Raw genomic sequence first — 24,945 nt, 5'->3', positions numbered from 1 at the left:
CAAATTACATAGTCTTAGGAAGACTGGAGCAGAGGAAAAAAACAGAGCAAACAAGTCCTGGGATGAAGCAGTTTTCTTCAACCTGTTAGTTGTTCTGCCTCCACAAGTTCACACTTCAATGTTTCCAAGTAGCAGCAACACTGTTTTAAAGTGTCGTGACCTGCACTAACGTACTGTTAGCATATACATAGGGTATTGTATAAATGGTACATCATTATTTGATATTCAGCTGTAACCTGTCCCAAAGAGCTGATATATGGAACGGTCTTCTGACTGACAATAATCAAAATATGTGACATTTCAGATACACTGCAATCTCCATCTGACCGTGGCCATTCACTTATATAAAAGGTGTGTGGTCACAGAAGCACTCATTGCGTAACTCATGTGGTATCTGTAATTATGTATGTACTCACTATGCATTCCTCCAAAGAGGCACTCTATATCCCTCCAAAAGTGATCGATCACATGCTCCCTCTTGAACTACAAGGTCCTCATGGCAGTAACATCTCCACCCAAGCTGCCAAACAAGTCTCATAGAAATAAAATCTCTCGGGGGCTAAAAACTACTTTAGTTTGCAAATCTGGTGGCTGCAATATGGATGTGAGACTAAACAAACAAACAAAAATCTGACTGCAGTCTCAGTGCACTCTCATTTTGTACGCTTATCTGAGATTTGTTTTCAAAACTGACACAGTACGAATGAGAAAGAGGAACACTGACCTTCATCCCAGAGACTTTAATGTTCAAATACCTTACCTCACACGGTATCCTCGCTGGAAGCACCAATACCGAGTACTCATTATTTTCTAATGTCTCAGTAAGTACTTCTGTTTCAAAACCAAGATGTGCTTTTTCTGAGGCTCCTCTGGCATCTGACAAGTTAACATGAGAGGTAGGCTGGCAATCTGAAATAAACAAGGTGAAATGAGGATATTGTTAACCATTCCATATGAATAAAACATAGCAACAATGCGATTTACAACGTACCAGTGAACTCATATAACACTTGGAGCCACATTAATGGTACCATGTAAAAGCCTGGCCAAATTTTCTTTAACATAAACAAGGGAAGGTTTTCCCCTTAGAGAAAGAGTTTGTTTCTGTATTCTTATCCTGCAATCTTTATTTATGTGAATAGGTTCTATTTATATCCTTCATATTACTAAAGACAAAGCAGACATGGCCTTTGGTCTGGTTTCTGTCACCAGTAAAGTTACAGAGATCAGTCAGTTTTGCTGTTTCAGTGGAATAAACTCTTGCTGGTGGCATACACTGGGGTAAACTGAGATCTTTACCACTTCTGCTTTGCCTGTATTTAAAGAGGGTCATGCTATGCTCTTGAAATTTCAACCCACCTGTCTCCAGGAAGGATTGTATGAAAACAGTGGTACACATGACCATCAAACTATGCCAGCAGACACACATTTCCTTGACACAAAACCTCCATAGTCTTTACCCCTGATCTGAAGGCATACATATTTTTGTGCAGGATAGGCTGGGTTTGCGCATGCTACACCAACCATACAGGCGGTTTATGACCAAATTCGTATATATATATTTCTTATAACAGGAAAGGCCCAAGAGCCATAGTGTACCCTTCACCAAATCACAGAGTTTTAATGAGGAAATATAAAAGAATCGACAACTGCATCTGCATAGCTCTAACTAAGCCTGTTTTAGAAAAGCTATTCTTCACATTTCCTACTGCTCAGCTGCATCGTTACAGCACCTTTCCAGACACACTGTTACTCTGTACAGAACACTCTTGCCACCCATCTCAAAGGACTTGCAGCAGTTCTTAATCACACAGAATTATCCAGCATATTGCAGTCATCTAGTTAGATTCATGATAACATCCCCAGCAGTCCAGAGTTAAAAAATACTGACTGGCTGGTTAGAGAATATCCTGAGAGACATCAACGATAGTACTATTCTAAATTAAAGAACACTCACAGCCAATTACATTCACAGACAACTTTTGGGGCACATCTTTTCCTCTTAAATGGATGTAGAATATTAATATAAATTAATGATGTGCAGAATACAGAACAGTAGCCATTTGGCTCTGCTCAAGCAAGTACCAAAGCCATTTTGACTTCTTTCTAAAAGAGCCCAAGTCACTGAGGTACACAAACCACACGGCACTCTCAAGCAGCACAAAACTCTTAGCATTCAGCATAAGTACTGGCAACTTACAGTTAGCTTCCACACTACTCACTTGTATTTATTTCCCCAAATACATCAGTTTCTTTGACACAGAGTGCTCCCTCTGTTTACCAGTGTTGCATTGCTTCTAAAAGCACAGATTTTAATAAATTTCTTCTATAAGAAATGCAACAACTAAACAAAGTTATGCTGTGGAATGTAGTGCAGAAACTCTGATAAGCAGTGTCTTCTGTAGAACTTTTTTTTAGAGATGTTTTGGTTGTTAAAGAGGTTGCAGAAGAAAAACGAATCATTTGTCCATGTTTTGGTGAGAAAGCTGAAGGTTCTTTGATCATCTATGGTAAGTGGTTCAGTGTTCATCAGAAGGTATGAAAGTTACCCCAGCCTACTCCTGCTTATATCGTGACGCTTTTAAGGTAGACTAATTCTGTGTGTAAATTATGAATTCAGTGTAGAAGTACAGAATTGTACACTCTGTACAGAAAAGTACTGAATTCAGATTGGTAAAAGCACACTGAGCCTACGTGTAGACATACTTTGCAGAACTAAAGCACTTCTAATTCCCTTTGCTTTAGTTTATTTTGAAAGTGAAATAAACTAAATTGAGCAAAGACTATTCTGATCCTGAATCTACAGTTTGGTGCAGTTTAATCTGGCTCCAAGTACTTTGGAGTACATTAATTTATCTGATTACCAGTATCAGACTTTATTCAGCACTTCCTTTTCAGAAAAGACCCGCACTCACAGAAAGGAAAGCAGCTTTTGCTTTGTGTATCTAGGATCCTGTGCACCCATAACATGTACTTTAGAAATATTCTGTATTCATTCAAGTGTTATACTAAAGCATGTAGAAATTGCTTCAGAAGACAACTCATATGAGGTGCATGCTTCTGAAAATTTCTCTGCCACTTTACACAAAGGAATCTTGCAAAAAAAGAAGCGTTCCATTATCAGACAGACAAAATGAAAGAACCAAATCATAAATCTGTTAGGCAGTGGATCCATAGTTGCTAGTCTTCTGGCATTTATCATTCTTCAAGGATTGCATGGACACGTTTTAATCTACGTTAAGTTCATGATAACTGCATTTCTACAGTCTGTACTCCACTGATCGACAACGACAGCAGTTACTTCTACCTTTTAATGTATGCAATAATTCACCCATTGATGTCAACACTAGTGCTAAAAATTTGATTCAAATTAGGATAACACTCTCCTTCCACAGTAATTGCTCTTTATATTTTTTTTAATGTATAACGACATTTAAGTACAATATCATGACTCCAGTCCAGTCAAAATTGGAACTGCATTACTATAGAGTTTGCACAAATTATTAACAAGTGTGTTTTTTATGCCACAGACTTTGATATTTAATAGCATGAGGGATTCTTCTGATGACTGTGATAGTGGTTACAAATCTATCAGCTTAAAAAAAAAAAAATCAAGCAAGACCTCTTTCAGTAAGTGTCAGGCCTACATTATATATATGTATCAACGAAAATGATGTGCAGCAGCCTAAGAATAACAGGGATCTATATCATCACTACTGTATAATGACCAAATTCTAGAACTATGATTTCCAGCACTCAGATTTTGTCCAGTGGTTGCACCTATCCTAAAATGTTGAGAAACACGGAACAATCAAGTGAAGCGTTACTTGTAGATGCTGACCAACCAATACACCAGGAATCAAACAAATCATAGGTTAGTAGCATTAAATAAAACAATGTCATTTGTAAGAGTTTAATACCACAGTAAAGAGATTCTATTAATACAGATGGAGCATACATATAGACGTCTTTTGTGTTTACTGTGGGCAGAAGATGGTGTTCGATATACAGGCCTTTTGAGCACTTGAATTTTGGACATCTTCACTGGGAATACTCTCTGAATTTAACCTGTAGGGAGCCTTATTGATTGTGAAGCCTTTAAGAAAAATAGTCATTTAACAAGAATGTACAACTGTAGGTGAAGATCATCTTAAAAGAAACATAAAAGGAAAATCATTACAATCCCAAGATATCTAAGAGAAAAGATATATTAAAGGGTAGGTGAAGCTTGGTAAATGTGTTCTTTTAACTTTTTATATTAGTGACCTACCTGTGAGGTTCTTAAAATGTAGCAGCAATGATTGAAATAATGGATGACTAAAACTGGACCCTTTCATGTAAGATTGAAGTATAAGAAATTATTAACAATAACTAATGATGCTTAGACAGCACTATCAGCTAGAAGCTAGACACAAAAGGAAAATCTACAATACTCCTCCATTCAGGACAGTCCTGGTGGAAATTATCATCTAATACATAAGACAGTGCTCCATCCTCTTAAGGCTGTTCTTGCAGGATTGCTTTTGACAAATATGATCACCTCACTGAAAGGATTGCTCTTAATTTGAAGTTCATATTTAAGTAATTGTGATAAATACAATAAAAGAATACTAAATTACTAAATTTACTACAAGTTATTTAGCTGGGGACAGTACTGATGTTTTCAATTCTACCTCAGTGCTCTCTATTCGTTTCTTAACTTCAATACATCAGTTCAATACATTTTACACAAAATCTTTTGGAAAGCATTGTTGCTTTCAACTCCACATTTCAAACTAAATTCAATTAACTACTTTGAAATTACATTCCTTCGCATGCGCTGAAATTTTCATGAAGCCCTTCTATTCTCTTGTGCAGTTCAACAACTAATGCCTCACCAAGGCTTCTGAACAATATCCACATCACATTCTACTTCCTCCCAAAAAAAGAATTCTAACTTTGCAAATACAGTCCTTAGCTTTCCCTATTGCAGTCTATACAAGGATTATATATCGTCTCTGTCTCTGATTACTTGCTATGTGTGTTGAGTCAACAATGCATGTGACAGATCTGGGGTATTAAAAATAGCAGAAAACAAACATAAAAGATTTATTTATTTTCTAAGGTTACCCATAGAATTATTTTTACAGCTAAAATTTTGTTAGTTTTACAAAAGCAGAACACCTGCTTGCTTTATGAATTTCTGTTCTTTCTTAATTCTTGCTAAAGCAATGCCAGCTGAAAAAAATGAAACTGCCTTGAGCAAGGTGCTCATGTATCCTTATATCACACAACAAATAAGAAGAGGAGAAATAAGGGCAAATCAGGTCAGGCAGATGACAAGGAATGGAAAGGTGATTAAGGACATGGCCAGATGAAAGAGAAGACATGGTGCTGAAGTGTTAAAACATTAAAGCAAAGATGATTTTGGAAGAGCACTTAATCCAGATTCAGCAAGTGAAGTGAACAAGTCATCTAGTGGGATCACTCCCCTGCATGAAGTTAGGTATAGGCAGAGACGGTCCCGTGGTGTTCTGTTAGGTATAATTGAAGAGAGACTCATTTAAAATTGGCTTCCTTTCAGTTTCAAACTTGAATTCACACACAAGTACTCAACAAAAATGAGAACTGAAAGGTAATACATACAAAAAAACCCCAAAGAAACCAAGACCCAAAAAACAAAAGAACACCCCAAATATGTAGTCCTCTAAACATAGAGGAATCAGGAAAAATTACTTAGGCACCGCATATTTCCCTGCATTTCACCCTAGTTTTAGCACAGACAATAATTAAACTTCTTAAACTATGGCTGTTTCTAAACACTGTGTGACCTCAGCAGAGAACACAGCAGAGAAGGAATCAAAGCCACTTCTAAATGCTCTACAGACAACCTGAGAAAGGCTGTGAGAAACCTGGCAGCAGAAAATATCCATCATGCTGGGCATCATTCAGTAAGCTTGTTCTACTCTGTGTGAACTTGAGATTTATTCATCTTTACTTGAAATCCTTTCTAAGATGCAATTTCAAAGCAAATTCCCCTTTCTACTCTGCTGAAAAGTTTTCTTTTTCTGATGGTGAGAGAGGCCTTACCAACTGAAAGCTTTCTAAATCTCAGAAAATGATTAAACATACCTAAACATATAAACACGACTTAATTTCCTTTGTTTTCTCTCCTGTATAAATTCCAGACCAAAGTAAACATATTCATTATTGAATGAGCGTTAAATAACATTTCTCTCTTTGCTGAATCATCTCTCTTTTACAAATACTTTGACAATTATCTTTGTTTTTCTCAAAATGATTCTCACTCCCAGTTTCTGCTTCCATGGTCGAGCTGTTCTGTCAAAAACAGCAGCTTTCTGTGAGTTGGCCTATTTTGCCCATGACTCCTAAACAGTTGCTGCTTTATTTATAGTGAAAAATTTGTCTTGCAAATAAACCCCAGCCAACAGTTCCTTTAAAAGCTATGAAGAATAGCGTTTCCTTGTCTGTACATTCAGACTCAGTGTTCGTGTCATCTTAGCAATGGATAGTGCTGCAATTTACATTCACATCTATTTCTATTCCACAGCAGAATAATCCTTGGATTGTTTTCTTCTTCATTATGTTCACGTAGGCAAAGATTGATTTGATTGCAAAGATACATACCCATCTTTTTTGTATTAATCAGGTACGGTTTTGTACATAATTTATCTTTCCAATATAGCTGTAGCCTAATGGAGCCTTTATAAAAGTATCTAAACAACACAGAAGTCATCTTTGGTATATCCAAATGGCAAGTAAAGTACAAATAAAAAAACCTGCTGTAAAAAAAATAAATAAAAAACCTACTAAAATAGCAAAAAAAACCAATTTACTATGGGTTTCTCAATCATCTTTACCTAAGAAACAATTTGTATGAAATTGAAGGTGTTTGTATATATAATTTTCATATGATTTTAGATGTATATTCAGATGCAGAATGCAGGACTGTGACTAGCTCCCAAATGGTTTATGGCTTAGCAAGAAAAGGTCTGACAAACTCAGTAATCAGTATTTTTTGTTTGGATGCAAACATTTAGATTAGGGGCTTTTCAGGACCAAGTCTTCCTTTTTTTTTTTTTTTTATGTCTGTTTCTTTTTTTTACTGCAGTTCTAGGGTACCCAGTTGCTCCAGCAGCACACTAAGAGTATGACCACTCTGCTGCACTTTAGGCACACAATAAGACTCTCCCCAAGTTTCTAAGCTATTAGGCACACCAATTAGTTTGGAAATAATAACTACTTGCCCGAGGTCATTTAGGTGCTGAACAGAACTGCTGATTGAGCCCAAGCCTGTTATTTCCACTTTCTACATTCCATGTACTTTCATCCTATGTCTCCTCCTGGGAAAGCCACACGAAAGTCTCAAGTCCACCTCTCTGTGTGCATCGACTGTTCTCAGACATTAAAGACTAGTGTTTTATTAAAAGACCATCTATCCACTTCAGATTTATTGGAGTTGTACTACTGTAAGAACACGGGACTTTTGTTCCTTTTCTCTGTGGTTCAGCACACATCATTTCTTTCTTAGTGAAAGATTATACAGCAGCAAACACTGTCCAAAATCCACAACATGAAGCTACAACAAAAATGACAGAGATGAGCTGTTGACTCAGGTTAACACTGAAGATATAAGGACTAATAGAGGCCTCCAGCATTGGGAGCAGACTTCCAAAACTTGTCTGTCTCTTAAGATAGCCCTGCAACTTCACTATTATTCTTAAGAGACTACTTTCAGCTGCTTAGTGGCCCTATTATTCTAAACTCCAAGCCTCACACACTTGACCTGGTCCAAAGAGTGCACTGAAATGTAATGAAACTAATAGTCCTGTAGCAACTGCATAGGAAGAGGTGGAGGGGGAAGAGACAAAGTAGCTGACATCCTCAGCCTTCAACCTATTCAAAGTACAGGATACGTAGTATCACTAATAGTATCCAAACACTTACTGACACAAGACAATGTGCTCCATGCTACAGCATCTCTCAAATCAATCTGGTAGCAGAAACTACTTTGACTGCAGCAGCTCATTTACCAAATAGCAGAACTTGCTGATGCTATTTTTGACCTGAAAATTGCATAGGACTTGCATATACCTAAGAAACCATGCGTCTCCTCATGCCACATTACCACAGTTGCTGTCAGCAGAAAGACTCTCAACAAACACATTTGGTATTAAAGGAAAAAGTGTGATTAGTCAGCAAGACCAACTCACTACGGGATAAGTTACTTTTTCATTTACTCAAATATTTGGTATGAAATAGATAAAATCTACTGACCTGTAAGGTAGACTAAACAGCACACTTTTTCCTTACAAATGTGATAAAGAACAGTAAATGCTGTTTTCAGATGTCTGAAATAGTTTCTAACTCTTGCTTGTTTTCCTGTTGTTAGGGTTATGAATACAAAAGCAAGTCTGAGGTCTTTACCCTTTAAGATACTGTCCTTAAGTCTTACACCTCATTGTCAGAATACACACATTTTACTAAAATAAGATTTTTGATCTCGTAAGAACGAACAGCAGAGCAGAAGTATGCTGATAACTCTAACTCTTAAAGGGATGCCATCTATCTGGTCATGAAGTGCTGGCCTTCCAATTTAGAATGGTTAAGAATACAGATAACAGTAAATACTTATGTTAGCTTTGAGAACTCCTCTGAGAAGGGACAAAAGAAGGGCCAAAAACTGTCTACTCATCAAGTTCAGCAGTAGACAACTACTACATATTAATAACATATTTCTGTGCTCAGTTTGCCCACCTCCAGTCATTCAGTTAATTAGTATCAGGACACAAGACTAAAAGGCAAATGGTAATAAATAAAAAGCTGTTTAACAGAAGAGTAACAACCTTTTTTCTGATGGTTAATATCAACTAATAGTTATTTAAATTCGAGTCCAGTCTTACTCTGCAGGTAAAGTTATGAACGTTAATTCAACAATAAGGCATTGATATTTTTAAGCTATATAGTTACAAGACTATATCCGGATCCTAGTAAGATTGCTTCACTTCTCCAACTTTACTACAAATTGTAAATAATGATTCTTTGGAGAGTAGAAAACTTCCTAAGGAACCACAAGGCAATTGCTCAAAATACAGCTGTCTGGTAATAAAAGCATTGACTTTTAGATGAAATTCCAGATGATATCTTAGGTACAGCTTTACAGCCAATCTGCAAGCATCTGAGAAGTCAAATACATCTGTAATTAAGGGAAGTTTGAATACAGACATAAAAAGTATTGTATAGCGTTCAGTGTTATGAAAAGCCAGGCCTCAAAGTAGTATCAGAAGAAATACTTCAAAGTTGCTAAATACGTGTACATTAAATAGTGACCTAATCAACTGTTTCAATACCACTCATAATATAGAAATGAGTTCTACAGAACATTAGCAAATAATTATTCTGTTTTCTCAACAGGATTTGAATTGCACAGAAATGCCATTCAATGACGTAAGTAATGCAACCACAAACTCAAACACAAAATAAAGCCTCAAATAACTACTAATTAACTGAGTAATATTTATCCTGTGTACTAATAAGGATAGGTTCTTGAAGGGGAAAAAATGCATTTAAGTATTTAAAGGCAGTCAATGCATAAGAACAAGGGACCAAATTAAAATCCAATAGTCTACTTTCTACCCGCAAATTTCTGGCTTTTGAACATTTAAGCTTTTAACTGCAATGACATTTTCTGGATCCAACTCTGTCCTTATGGCCATTTGAATCAGCACAGAGAGGCCCTACCAAGCACAAAATCTCATTCTGTATCTAAAAGTTATCTTTTGCTATCCTATATTAATTCTTCTTCAGTATCAACTTAAACAGGTGCCACACTTTTTTCAGGGATAGGGGGTTTGGTTTTTTTCTTTGTCAATTCAGGAAAACATAAGGATTATTTTCCCTTCTTTACAGGATGTTGATGCTGACATAAAAGAAATAAATCATGTTGAAACTACTGACATAACATTACAATAATATTTGCATACTAAAATATACACAAAGAATTCATTTCCAGAGGACTTTCCTAAACGCCTTCTAGTAATAACTTCTCCATAATTGTGAAAGGTAATCATAGCATAAAACCAGAGGAAAGTCAATATGTTCTTTTAAGGACATGTACAACTATAGATAAATGTAGCAAAATACATGCTGGAAATCTTAAACCTAAATTATCTGTAAGCTTTAGAAACAGCTCCCCAACTGCATCTAAGTACAGACTGATGACCATTTTGCAACAAACAATATAAATTTGCATGGTGTTCACTTAAAACCTTGAAGGAACAGACTAATGATGACTAACTATTAATTCCTTTCTAAAGTAAAATATGTACAATTTAAGTAAACAACAGTAAAATTACAATACATTCATTTAAATTAGCGTACATTGTAGCAGCAATGCTTATGTTATATGAATTTGACTTCTATTAGTGAAATAAATGGTATGAACTTGTCTTAAATGTTATTAGAAGACATTCACTTTAAGATACATGAGCATTCACCTTACCAAGTGTAAGACCAAGGAATTTTCATCCAATTAGTGTTAGATTAGAAGAAAAATATTACATATATGATACATCTCAGCATCCAAGTGTTCCAGTTACCATGACTGACTAGATCAAAACATGAGCTACGAGATTTGATTATACGATAAAGAAAATCTTCGGATTTGGTAGGAATAATAAAAGAAGTAACAAAGAAATCAAAAGTTTAAGTAGCAGCAGCAGGCACTCTTAAGACCCTACTTGTGGTTGACAATTCTAGGATGCTATTAAAGTTTCTCTTCTGTTTTGAAATAGCCAGGATCTGGTGCCACACAAAACAAGACAGTAACACTTAGCACAGGTTTTGTGGATAGCTGCGAACCCTTAGAAACGTTATCACTTAATTGGCATTACAGTGATACTTCTATACGTAAGATAAAGAAACATCTCAAGAAGGTGAGCTGGGAAGGGAAGAAAGAGGCACAGCTCTCACAGCCTCTTCCATTGGAGCCTCCCCTGGCAGCAAGCTAAGCCAGAATCACCTACTTAGCTCCAATTACTTAATCCTATGTGTTCACGTAAGAAATCTTTACAAGCCTGGCTTTAGTTTCTGCATGCATAAAATCATAATATTCACAAGCAAACAATCAAAAAACAGAAATTTTGTTTCCTCTTGGACTCTGCTTCCTGCTAGTGTTCAGTTTCATTTCTTTGTAGAGACTGAGTCCGTATTAAAATCTAGGTGAAATACTTTTCCTTTGAAGAAAAGGATAAAGTTTCCACCTAAATGAGAGATTCAACATCACAAGTCCTGCTGACAGCCTAAAAAAATTCTCCTTATCATTACTGACTTCTGAATACTGATGAGAACAAGATTTTACAGGACTTGTAAAGCACTGGATTCAAAATGTAAAGTACTTCAGTATCCAAACATACTCAAAGTCCTGGTACAATTCCAACACAATGAAACAGGAGATAGATATCGTAAAAGCTTATTTCTCTTTTCTGTGATCTGCATAATGGAAATTAGCCCCATATTTGAGGTGGGCTGAAGTTTTGTGCACGTAAAGAGCTATTTTAAGCTCCCAGCCTGATTATTCTACATATACAAGGGACAAATATGAAATGTTCGCATCACAGTATCCCAGTTAAGTGTAACTGGGTAGGTGCAAAAGCAGCTTTCTTCAATACACTCTTCTTGGTAATTAAAACTATGTATTGGTATGAATATTTATTCGTTAGCAGGCAGAAATTAATGGCATACTGCTATCTTGGGTAAAAGCATTCCTTCTGAGAAACTTCCCAAGGTTGTCACGAAATCTGAACCTACCTTTCTATTTGGGTTATGCTAATTAATGTACTTCCTTTCCACTTTTTGATACAATAACAGATATGTATGGCTACACATAGATTGGTTTATTGAGCAGTTCTCAACAACTCATTTATAGGAATAGTTTATCTTCACACACAAGAGTCTACCTCTTCTTAGGGAAAAGACTTAAAGTTACAAGAGTTTTCTTTGAACAGTTAGCAAACAGTAATAAAACAGCAAGCAGACTAATGAGCAGTAGAGAGATGTCTCGCCACAAAAATCTCGTAACAATGTCAGTGTATGTTAGAAACAGTGACACAGAAAAATATCCGTATTAGATGTGACTTGTCCTCCTTCCTGCACCGTCAATACCAGGCACAGATAACTGCTGGAGGAATTTAGGACACTTATTAGGTGCAAGTATCTATCTACCGTTCATTTGCTAAACACACAAACAGGCTGAATTTGAAGTACTTCATGATCACAAATATATATATATATATACACACATATACACATGCACACATACATACACATATGTATACATGAAAGTTTAGGCTAAAAACATGTGAGGGTATATAATCAATGCACTGAAAGGTATGTCTATGTAATATAAAAAAAGTACACATTTTAGCAGACAAAAGAGATATGGTAGAAAGAATAAGGGAAGGAAAGGTCAAATATAAATAAAATGTCTCCTGATTCTATTTCCTGCAGCATTACAGAAAGCTATTGAAATTAATTAGAAATACTAGCTTACATTGGGCTATAATAATAATATTTCTCAATGTTCTACTTTCAGAGAATTATCTTTAATGGCAACAGTCATCTACAGAAAATTAAAATCCAACTCAATCTGAGTACAGGAATTTCAGACAGTATTACTGTGAAGTATTGTGTGAACGAGTCCTGTTGCAGCAACCTTTTGACAACAAGAAAAATATTTGTGTTCTTTTCCCTGCGTAAGGTGAATATAATACAATCTGTCATCAATCAGGAAACCTGTTAGAAAGTCCAGTTCACACATGGCCCAATTCTCAACATGCTCAAATAGGAATGACAAACTCTTCATATTGTGTCTGAATCATGCTACAGGGGGAAAGAGCTCTCTGCTTGCACCTTGCATTTTGTTTGGTTTTATTGAGAATTTTATTTGGGCTTTTTTTTTTTTTTTGGCCAAGAAACTTCAGCATACATACTACATTAGAAGTACAAGCAAATTCTAATGCTGCCAGCCCCAACAAGATGAAAACACCACGTGGTAGGGGAAATGCTGTTTTAAAATAATTGGTAGGGGGTTATAAAATTGGATTTATTTTGTACTCTTTCCATCTCAGAGTATTCAGGAAGTGCAAAGAGAATAGCTTCAAGGGGAGAAGGGGCAGCTGAGAGCTTACCTTGCCTTAGAACTTTGCAGAGTATGGAGAAAGCTGCAGTGAAAGGGTGGTGACTACTATTCACATACACATTATCACTAACTCTCTTCAGAGCAGGTAACAACCCAATTTAGCATCCTTCTTCAGTTGCTATAACTACTTACAAATCACTCCTGAAATCTGGAATCAAACCAATCTAGAATATCAACAGCTCGCTGTACTTCGGGATTAACAGAATTCAATTGTGATGGTGAATAACAGCAAGGTACCAGGTAATCATTGTAATTAGAATACATCACTAAATTTTTAGACTTAAGTGAAGTGACAGCATTTTATTAATACTGAAGAGACAAGAAGACAAGTATATTGAAGCATAAGTTAATAGTGATGTATGTTTAGATGACAAAAGGAAGGGAAAAGCATGGAGAATATATACTGTAGTGTTTTCATTGCTATCTCCAAAAGCAGAAATATAAGGGGCCAGAGACAAGCCACTGAAAGACAAGACATTGAAAACAATTTAAAAAGATCAAAGAAGATCCACACTGAAAAAAGAGGGAAGCCTTCCATCCAGAAACCTGAAGACGACATTAATGAAAAACAAAACAAGAAAACCACACAATTGTTTCAAAGGAGAAACAATCCAAGTATACCTAATGACTCCTAGCAAACCATTTTAAATCCAAAGGAAAAAGTCTGTCATTCTATGATTCTGTATATTTGTGACAAGGTTGGAAAGGACCCATGAGATCATCTAGTCCAACTGTTCTCCCAGTACCCTTGCTATCACAAGCCACTACACCATATCTCATAGCTCCTCATCCAGATGTCTCTTGAACACTGCTAGAGATAGTGACTCCACCACCTCCCTGGGCAGGCCATTCCAGTACCTGACCACTCTGAGAGAAAAGCTTTTCCTTATGTCTAATCTAAACCTCCTCTGGTACAACTTGTAGCCATTTCCTCGGGTCCTGTTTGTTGTCTGGGAGAAGAAGCCAAACCCCTCCTCATTAGAATCTCCCTTCAAGAAGTTGTAGAGTGCAATAAGGTCTCCCCTGAGCCTCCTCTTCTCCAGACTAAACAATCCCAGCTCCCTCAGCCGCTCCTCATAAGACTTGTGCCCCAGAATATATATCTGTAGCAGTGATTTTGACAGGTGTATAAGGCTAAGAGCTTAATACAACTTTCCATATTTCTGATATTCTTTTGTACACAGCAAACAGTGTACAAAAAGCATTATCTCTAAGCAAAGGCAAAAAAAAGATAAAGAATGCACATCTTTACTCCTCAGAGCTTACGACACCCAAATGACAGGATATCTCATATTCAGAAATCATTCACAGTGCAGAGAGCACTAGATAGCTCTCTTAGCAAGCACTGATCTGTATCTGATGGCCAAAGTATGCCAGTCCAGAAATAAGGCCAGAGAAGTTCTCAGTTGTGTGCATGAAGGAGGGTTTGTACCCTGAAGCACCAGTCAACAACACTGCTCCCAGTCGTGCAGCTAGTTCTATCAATTGAACTTGTTCAGTCCCAGTCAGTCTGTGCATCCCTGGCACAGATGTACTCATTGCAATAGAGGTATCTGACAGCTATTCATTAATTCACCTTTGTACTGTTATCTGAAGCTTCTGATAATGGCCACTGCCAGAAAAAGACCATTTGTGCACCTATTAGTTGCACGACAATAAAATACAAGTAAAATCTCAAGGACAGATGCCATAAATAATCTTGTGCATGCACAGACCCATCATCCGCCTTTCAGGAAAACTGTTTATGTTTTCAGAGAGAGCTTGTAATTTTGCAAACTTTGCCAGTTTGCATGAGTCAACTCGTTGCCATTGGGCACAGCTCTTTCCTATACATATACACGCATAAAGTTATACAGACCCATTGTATTCATCTCACTGAAAAGATGCCAAGGAAGTCCTCTCAAGCTAAATACCAGGCATGGTCAAAAATGGCAACTACTACCTCCTGAACCCATAACAGACAACCACATCTAGCTCCAAAATGTGAAGCCTGAGAGATTGCTCTGAAAATATACTGAGGAGAAGTTCTATACGTTTCATTTCATTCTCTCTGTCTAGAAAGGAGTTTTTCCTTACATTCCAGAAGTGCTAGTTTTTACATTAGTCCTTCTCTGTTGCTCCCATGAACGTACAAATACATACAGACTCATCAATTCTAGTCCTTCCAGTACAGACTTCTTACTTCAGTCGGTAAAAGGGAAAGGGTACTTCCACTCTTACAGCCTGTGTGTCACACTGAACATTATGCCATCCATGAAATGGGGTCTTAGCAAGTAATTATTTTTTGTTGACAAGTTTATCTAAAGATCTATACATATACACACACACCATCATCATGTTAAAGCTTTTTCAAAGAGATCAAACAAGCACATAGCTTTGCACGATTTCTGAGATTTGTATACTCAGAAAACAAAGAAACAAATATAACACCAGCCCCCCAATCTTGCCATTAGTGACACAAGTCATGACAGCAGGTTCACAAGTGCCAGTGGCAGCTTTTGGACTTTCCAAAACTGTCTCCCTGTGAAACTGAAAGTGAATTAAGATTATGACAGTACTTTACATGTCAATAAGAAGTCAGTAAGCCAGCAATGGCAAATGCATAAAGCCAAATCTACTGGGCCAAGCTGAAGATAGACAATTTTTAAAAAAATTCAAATGATCACTTATCTCTTCCAAATGATATTAATACAGCTAGAAAACTCTTATCATATTAAGTTTACATTTTTAAATTACCTGCTTGAATAATTCCAGTAACAATGGAGAGATAGTCCTCAGGTTCCTGATCAGTGAAGATCTCTCTGCTCCTTCCACTTAAAGTTAGTATTTCATAAAGCATGTCTGAATTCTCCACGCCACAAAGCAGGATCACCACATTATCTGGAGGTTGAAGAACATGTGCCAGAAAACAGCATCGCTTTCGGTTCAGGCATTTAAGGAGTCCATATGATAGTATCAGGAGTTTACATTTATAACATGATAAAGAGAATAACTCCAGACGCTTGAAAGACAAAGTCTCCAGATTGTAGAGTAAGATTCCTTCTTCATTCACTATGTGTCCAAAAAGAGATTTTAAATACAGAGCCCACTCTTCTGCTTCTTGTTCATATATCACAAGTATATCCTTTGTATGCTCTAAAAAAGAAAGCAAAAATCATTTTAAATCCATTATAAATATTGGATGCCAGGCCATTAGTTTCCACCTGCCCATCCCCAAGTACTTGTGATGTTAAAGAAATAGGACAGTCTGAAATTACAACCACCTTCATATTTCTAAACCAAGGCAGAGAGGTCACCCACCAAAATACTAGTAAAACAGAATAGATTCAACTAGTATTCAAAAAAAAAAAAACCCACAGCCAAAAACAGTGAAATCATAGTGTTGAAAGCAGAGTGCATCACATATTCAGCTCACTCAAATTTTTGATGAATAGGCAATACCACTGAAAATGCAGCAATTAGCTTTTAACTGCAGCAGTAATGAAAATACATTTGATCACTGCACATGATCTGACTTCACTAGAAACAGGACTGGTACTTTTAAGGTATTTCAGCAGTATGGTGTTAGGACAGTTGTTAGTGATCTTCCTTTATTGAACTTATTCTAAAAACAAACAAAAAACCCACAGTTGATACGTGCTTTCTCTTTATGAAACAAGATGCTAACAAGACTAACACTCTTCTATGGTGTTACTAGGGTAGTGGTATGAAATAGAGACGACAGGCACAAACAAACAAAGAAAGTGTCATATGAACATCAGGAAGCAATTTTATTTTGAGGATGATGAAGCACTGGCAGTGCTTGCCCAATAAGGTCATGGAGTCTCTCTCCTCAGAGATCTTCACAAGTCATCTGCACGCAGACCTGGGCAATCTACTCTAGTTGTTCAAGCAAATGACCTCCAAAGGTCCCTTGCAGCCTCAGCCACTCTGTTACACAGTGAAACCATATTAGCTGTGACTTGCTAATCAATGCAATATATTGTAAGATGCCAGGACATTTTAATACCCCCAGAGTAGGTCACAATCACATATCCATGGAACAACTAAATAGGAGACTGAGGAACAGATGCAGCTGCTGCGTTCTAACTCCATTGAGCTTCACTGTCTCCAACACCCCTGATAGATGAGGCAAGCTGACTGTCCATTGTTTGCAATGCACCAGAGCTCCTTTACAGGGGAGTACCTAGGTTTTTTTCCTCTATCAATATCAGGAGATACAGAAATTGTGGAAATACACAGAGCGAAAAGGTTTCTTGCACGCACGACATATCTGGATACTGGGACATGATGATGGAAGCACAGTATAGATGTATCTCAGGAGAATAAAACAACACCTGCAAAGAATCCTACAGAAGTTCATTGTGCAAAATAAGAAACTGAACACAAAGTCCAGGATTAGTCTGTTGATTAGTGGACTTTCCTTCTTTTCAGAAGAAATTCCTTCTAAACTTTGGTCATTGTTAGGAAAGACTTCAAAGTTGACCCAGCTGAAGGCAGACAAACCTGTTGAACAAGGATGCCATAGCTTAGCGTCTTGCATTCATTATATCCTGCATGCAGTTGATAGACATAGCTGCCCTCTTTTAAAGACTTGTGAATACTTGTCCTCCCAAGAAGTTACCCATCACAGGAAATCATAAAGGGCTGTGTTCAGTATAGTAGTGGTTGATAGATGGCTGAACCTAATGAATGCACCAGGGCAGTGCAATTGTCTAAATATTTTCAAAAATGAGACAGTTACATTTTCCATGGTAAAAATTCCAATTTCTGCTTAAATGCTAAAATGTAACCATAGAAATAAATAAATAGTGTATTCCTCATCTAACCCAGAGAAAAATGATGTGGTTTCTATAACACAAGGATAAGAAATCTACTAATGGTTTTACAGCACTTAGATACTATGGTATTTCTTTTCAGAATCTCATTTGGTTTTCTTCAATTCTCACAACAAAAGTAAAGCCAAGAAGTTATGAAGCTTGTTGCTCAGTTTCAAAAGAAGAAACAATATGCACAGATGAAGTTCCCTGAGTCTGATCTGGCTGTTTGATAATCACATGAAGTAAAAAAAATAATAATAATAATAAATCACCAAGCGACTTCAATTTTCAGTCCTTAACTTCTAAGGGTACTGTAGTAGTCATTAAAAAAATATCTTTATTTAAAGAGGACAGTTAACCCACAAAGACATAAGAACTCATTACTTACACTGCATTTAAATTTGCTTAGTTTCATCTTCTAGCCACAGAACATTTTATTTGTTTTTTTCCCCTTGTAATTTTGAATGACTATCTGCTCTCTGAAATCTCTCCCTAAGGTCTTCAGTCTCTCATGAAGTGACTCAGCCTTGCCTTGGTTACAGGTCAAAGTGGGCTTATTACACTTCCCCTTAAAAGAGAAGCTTTTAGAACTCCCATCACTCTTTCTGCACTTCTGTGAACTCTCCTGGCTCTTCAGAATGCTTTCTGAGGAACTAAAAACTGTATACATGGTAGGAGTTCCTTAACACAGTACACAGAATGAATAAAATATTAATCTCACTTGAGATAATATCTGTTATGCCCAGAAAGTTCACATTCAGTCTAAATTAAAAGGTCTCATTTTAAGTTCATGCTCAGTTGTGTTTTTTCCTATTATAATGAATTTGGGTAAGGTCAAAGCCAAATGGAATTGCAGTGAGATAAAATAGGTTTGGTTCTGAACGCATGTTTAAGTTGAAGGGTAAAAACCCTTTTTTCTTGCTTCACAGAATCTTGTGTCCTCATCATGCACAAGTGGGATGTGCTGGCATCTGCCACAGCACCCCTTGGCCAATAGGTTGCATCCTCTCTGTGATGACAGTAGTCAGGAAGAACGGAACACAACTGCACCCCCCCTCCTTTGCAGACTGGAGGCACCCAAAAGGCACTCCCAGATCCCAGAGTAGGGAATAATTCCTGGATCCAACCATTTAGGCACAGCTGAAGAACTTCCTATGTGCTGTGCACAGAGATGCAACTCCATACGGAGAAGTATTTCTAAAGATCTGCCATTATCATATAACCATAAAGAAGTACGCACAAGGTATAATGTTCACCCTCGTGCAAATGCAAATTACAAGGCTTAAACATTCAAGAAATTCTAAAGAGAAAAGTAAGCAAGTTGCCCTGAAGTGAGAAAAGCAGATGAAGTAATTCTTTGTCTGCACTGCGTATCTGCAACTACATCTGTAGCTCTGATCTTAGTTAAGTGTGAATAAGAAAGAACTTTCAAGATATTTACTGAAAGCTCAGTTGTACTTTAGAACAATATTGATTATTTTATCTGAGAAATGAGAAATAATGCTTTATTTGTGTAAAATGAAGTGAAACGTATCGAATACCACACATGATGGAAGAAAGGCTCTAAAAAGTCTCATAAAACTTTAATACGACTGCCATATTTCATTTGTCTTTTCTACCTCCATAGAAAGGGAAGCCATACTGCTGAGGAAAGATGAATATTTCACACTGCTATTTGGCACAATGTCTATTGGTTTGAAGATAGTAACTAGTACTATTAAGTTACCTGTGGCAAATCAAACCTTCTCGATTACAGGCATGAGTATTTTTCCAGCCATTGATCTCTTATTAAAATATCCTTCAAAATTAACTTTGAGATTAAATGCAAGAACTACATATTGCTTGCTCAAAACTGTATAAATAAGTAAAATATTTTAAAGTTTAGTCTCTGAAAAATATACTTCATATGCCTTAAATGCTCCTGTTACAGTGTTTCACCTTTAGATATTTCACTATAGTGTAAATGCCTGAACACTACTCAATCAAAAACCAATCTTCAAAACACCATTTTTCATGGGAAACAACACAATCTGAATGTTAGCTTTAAGGCAACTCTACCCAGTAATGAATACATAGTAACATCTCTTTTCAAATAAAGCTTTTTCTCCTTCATTATTTCCATCTCTCAATGAATATTTCTTTGAAGTTACTGCACTTGGAATATAATGCAAGTTCAGATGAATTTTGTTCCCCTGGAACTTAATGTAATGGAAACTATCATATCCTGACAAAATTAAGCCATGCTTCAACTACTCCTACTTGGAAACTGACTCAAAGGTAGAAATAAAGTGTATTATTAGTTGAATACTGCGAAACAGTAAGAAAATTTACGCAATCATCCATAGCATGAAAAGACTCTTCTGACAAGCAAAACTATTTGCTAGTTACTGCTGTGCAGATGACAAAAAACCCTCATCTCACAAAACATACTATCTGAAGCCTTCTTTGAAAAGACCTGTTGTATAGTTAACAGATATACAGAGCAGCGTGGTCAGAAAGGTATTCACAGACCATAAAGCTAGAAAGATTTTTGCATTAGAAAAGGAAAATGGAAAACACTCACCGGTGTCGTATGCTTGCAGGAAAAAAAAAATCCAAGAGGAACAATCTCCAGAAAGAGATCCTTCCTCAGTGGCAGCCAGAGCTTAAACGGGATCTAGGAGAAGTGGAGCCAGGCTCCACCCCTTCTGGTCACACAGCTGAATTGCCTTCACCTGTGCTCCCATGGCTGACCCAGTGCTTGCCTCAGGTGATCAATCAGAGGTTCAGGCCATGACTCAACAGTTCCCATACACCTGTTCAATCTTATGAGAACCAGAAGAAATGAGAGCATCTTTGCAGTCTATTGCAACCAAAGCAGGAATCAATTACTGGTGCATGCACAAGGCAGAAGAATGCCTTTTTTACAACAATTAAAAGATGCATTATGGAAGGGGGGGGGGAAGCAAGTATATTTGAAAGTGAAAGGAAATCTCCAGAAGTTTGCAAAGTGCATCAGAAAGGCAAAGGAGAGGAAACAAAACTTTGCAGCCAGTGGATACAACTAAACACTTCAGTTAATAAACAAAGTGTTTGCTTAGAACTGAGCATGAAGCACTTCGTTATTTTCATGTTTGATAATAACACTACTACATAAAGAAAAGCAACAATATTTATTCCCAGAAAACAGAATTAACATATTTTGCTTGGCCTAAATGAGGCTGATTTCAGTTCAGCCAGGGTTTAAAAACTGGGTCTGCAGTCCCATTGCCTAAGAATGTTTTGGTAAGAGAAAGTATCATACAATCACCATCATGTACTCAAGTTTTAACTGAAAGAGTCATCACCGTATTTCTCAGATCACCTACAGTTAGAATACTGGAGCAAAACAAAGTCATTCCCTGTTACTCAGCCAAGGAATTCATAACCATTCATAACCACACAAGCAGCTTCTCACACTCAACCCCTTCCCCCCCCCCCCAGCCTTCCCCCCCCCAAAAAAAGAAAAAAGAAACTCAAAAAAAGAAACTGAAGTCTGTTTATAACCCTTTCCATTCTCAAACATTCTGTTGAAAAAGGAGGGGACAAACTGCTAGAGAATGAAGAAAATTCATCCCTTTATCTCTTCCTCTAAAAGATGCCCTCAGCTGGGGAAGGGGAGGGTTTGTCCATTTGTTTGAAATGGCAGCCTTAAAGATGTTTGGGAAAGAAGGGTATAATTTCTGTCAGCATGTAATAAACTATTGTCCATCAACAAAAATTTGTTAAAGCACATAGAATTGCTAAATAAAGGTAAGCGGTCATGGGACAATGACAAAAATGCAGCATGAGAAGCAGAAGTGGCTCAGACTTCCATCTTTGCATAGTGATTTGCAAAATATTTCTTCTTAGGAAGTCATTTCCACTTGGGTTGTAGAGAGAACAAGGAGCACACACACCAAGTGCATCCAGCTTCACACTAGAAACAAAAGACATTCAGTCTCTTGGTCCCCACATAATCTTGTCAGAAAGAGGTATCCATTCATATCTTCATACTGTTTGCCCTGATCACTTAAAATGACATATAGTAAGGAAATAATGAAAAAAAAACCCACAAAAAACAAAACAACTTTCCAATCTAAACAACTCCTGAAATTCAACATTTGGAAGTAGAGTAAGAACATTTAATTCAGCCCTGATCAGCGGCCTTGGCATAATGGGCCAAGGCCAATGGGCCCTTCACCCATCCTGAATGCATTGATTTTCCCAGTCAGCTCACCTGACACACATCCAGTAAATGCATCTCAAAAATGCATCTCTAGCTCTTGGTTGCTGGAATTCTGCAAGGCAAATCCACTGAAGCAAGCCAAAATGGATTCATCGTGGGAAGGACAGCGCAGAGCACTTTAGAAATACTTGCAGATAATGGAAAACATTTTCAAGTAAGTCATGTTGCTTCTCAGAGACTTTCCACTAATGGAAATGAAAATTATAAAAGCCTGCTTGTAAACTTTAGAGTGAGATCATGAAGTAGCTAAATTGCTGCAGCATTGTGGCACACCTGTTTCAATTAAAGCAATTAGCTTAAAGCATGGGACATTCCTGCTGTCACTGTATTAGCCAGCAGAGTGGCTGCACTTGTATTCTCAAATGCCTACTAATTAGAATGTAATAAGAACATTTTCATCATTTATGCACCTTCCACTGCTAATTGCTAAGTTGTTTGCGAGAACAAATACTTGCTCTATCTGTATAAAATTAGGCCTCTTGTCTTCATCATTTTTCTAAGTTCAGTGAAGTCAGAAGCTCAACACAGTGCTTTTCCTACAAATTGGATGGGATGAACTTTGGCTCAATTTGTAGTCCTGCTCCACAAAGCAACTCTATTGACCTTCCCTGCAGTGACAATGGGAAACACAGAGCCACGTAAGTTCCTGACGTCTGTTCCACAGCACAGAGCTGTCCTAGACCTCAAGTAGAGAGGTGCCTGACCATCAGACCTGACAAGGCTGACATAATGCCCCAAGAGCTGTTTCTGGATCCTTCCGCAGACCTCACTATGCTCTGAAGAGTCATTTGGTCTTATCTTCTGTTTTAGGTCTATGTGATCTGTGCTTTGAATATGTAATACTGTGTATGCCAGTATAATTAGCAGTACATTATCCCTTGCTAAAGCCTTGTCCATCCACAGCTGAATACCTTCTGTTACCCAACTGAGGCAAAACTGTGTGTTCAGAGCCACTTCCTAGAGTGCAAGTTATGCTATTTGTACGTTTATCAGAACATAATTAAATAACTCAGAATTGCTGAAGACAGTAACAGATCATGAAGACAAAAATTTAACAATGTAGTATGAAGACCAGAAGTAATACATTACTGTTTTTTCCCCAGGGGCCTGAGAAACAACTTCTAAAGGCTACAAGAAAATCTGGACAAGCTGCACCACGTTTGTATCAACTGATGTTATTACTACTACAAACCATGACCACAACCAAGAATTGTCCTATTATTTAATTCTTTACCACTGCCAGCTTTCCTTCCATCATCTACTAGGATCTCTCTTGATGTGCCTATCTTAACTTCCTCCACTGTTTTTTGGATTTATGGTCACACTTAAACTCTTCTCATTTAAATTCAATGTCTCTGCTTTTTCTTCTGCCTTCTGTTGCTTTTTTCTCTGCCACATTTGATTCCACTGTCACTCCACGTTCTCTCAAATTCCTACTTTTTAATTTCTTCCAAGTAAGAAATTGAGAATGGAAAACCTGCTCTGCCGATGTTTGCTTAAAAGGAAACAGTTGCATGAAATCCAGTACCTTTAGTCCTATCACAAGAGAAAGTATCCCCAGAAAACGGTGCACGTTTACAACTACTGCAACAAAACAAAAAGCACTGATCTTGCAAGCAGTAACATTTTCAGCACATTGATGTGCTCATTGCATTTGCGATGTACCACATACATTGAATTAACCACAGGTGACATCCCAGCAGCTCCTATAATGCAGATTAACGTTGCCATAGGAAACCTGTCTTGTAGAACTCTCTGAGAGCAGTCAAAGCCCGGATTGTTTTAGATTTTTAACACTACATTTCCTTTGCCCCAAGACAGCAAAGAATCCAGTAAGGATTCCTGTGATCCCGTGATCAAGCAGCGTCATTGTTGCCTGTTTTTGCAGTCTGGTTTTATTACTTCTTTTTTTTAATGCATCTCATTTAGTGTTCATCCAGAAATTAGAAAGACAGTAAGAAATTATCTCTATTAAATGTATATCTTCAAGCTACCAGGCTGTAGTAAACCATCTCTAGTTCCAGCTCTTTTCTTTTGTCCTTTTCTGACAAACGTGATGGTCACCAACTAAACAGAACAAACCAGACAAACAAAAAAATATCCACAACTTAAGATAAATCTCTAATCAGCATTGGACAAACACTTTATATTTTTGTACCAGCCTTTTGAACAGTATTCATAGCAACAAAGGAAGTTCATTAGGGAAATAAAGAAGTAAATGAGATAGAAAATAGTTACATAAATTTATAGCTTCATAAAATGAGCAGTGACAAGACAGTGAGTTAGAAACCAAGCTAAATTAAACAATTTCTAATATGTTCAGCAACAACTTCAATGGAAAGCAGATTTCTCTATAATAAACCTACCTCAGCTTCCCCTCTATTGCCTTAAGACACAAATTCTAGACACAGCTATAAAACAAACTGTTTTTATTTCTGCCCATTAGACAGAAAGAAATTCAGTTAGTTGTACGAGTACGAGTCTGACTTGGCGCATTTCATCAACAATACTGCAAAAACAACTGCAATGGCCAAATACTGGTAAAGCTTACTTGAGATTCAAAAGACATTTTTCCAGCAAGCTTATCTCCTTAGTACAATGCATGCAATTATGTTTTTGGCTTACAGAATACAAATTCTCAACTTATTACTGATCCTAAAATAGGACCCAATTGGAAAGTT

General features: G+C 37.1%; 1 protein-coding gene across 3 annotated transcripts in view; it reads right to left on the bottom strand.

Annotated features, from left to right (window-relative positions):
• The window catches only part of BANK1 (B-cell scaffold protein with ankyrin repeats 1), a 131,354-nt gene that overhangs the window by 95,975 nt on the left and 10,434 nt on the right, over window positions 1-24,945 (bottom strand). For all 3 annotated transcript variants that reach the window (XM_015285617.4, XM_420665.8, XM_046940858.1), the window contains exons 2-3: window positions 15,935-16,333; window positions 761-909 (exon numbers count right to left, since the gene is read on the bottom strand). In XM_015285617.4, coding sequence (XP_015141103.3) covers window positions 761-909; window positions 15,935-16,333 — 548 coding nt within the window. The remainder of the gene's footprint in view (window positions 1-760; window positions 910-15,934; window positions 16,334-24,945) is intronic.

The sequence above is a fragment of the Gallus gallus genome, chromosome 4, assembly GCF_016699485.2.
Source record: "Gallus gallus isolate bGalGal1 chromosome 4, bGalGal1.mat.broiler.GRCg7b, whole genome shotgun sequence".
Classification (NCBI taxonomy): Eukaryota; Metazoa; Chordata; class Aves; order Galliformes; family Phasianidae; genus Gallus; species Gallus gallus.
Note: the sequence above shows the minus strand (reverse complement) of the source record. Positions and strands in the feature narration are given on the sequence as shown.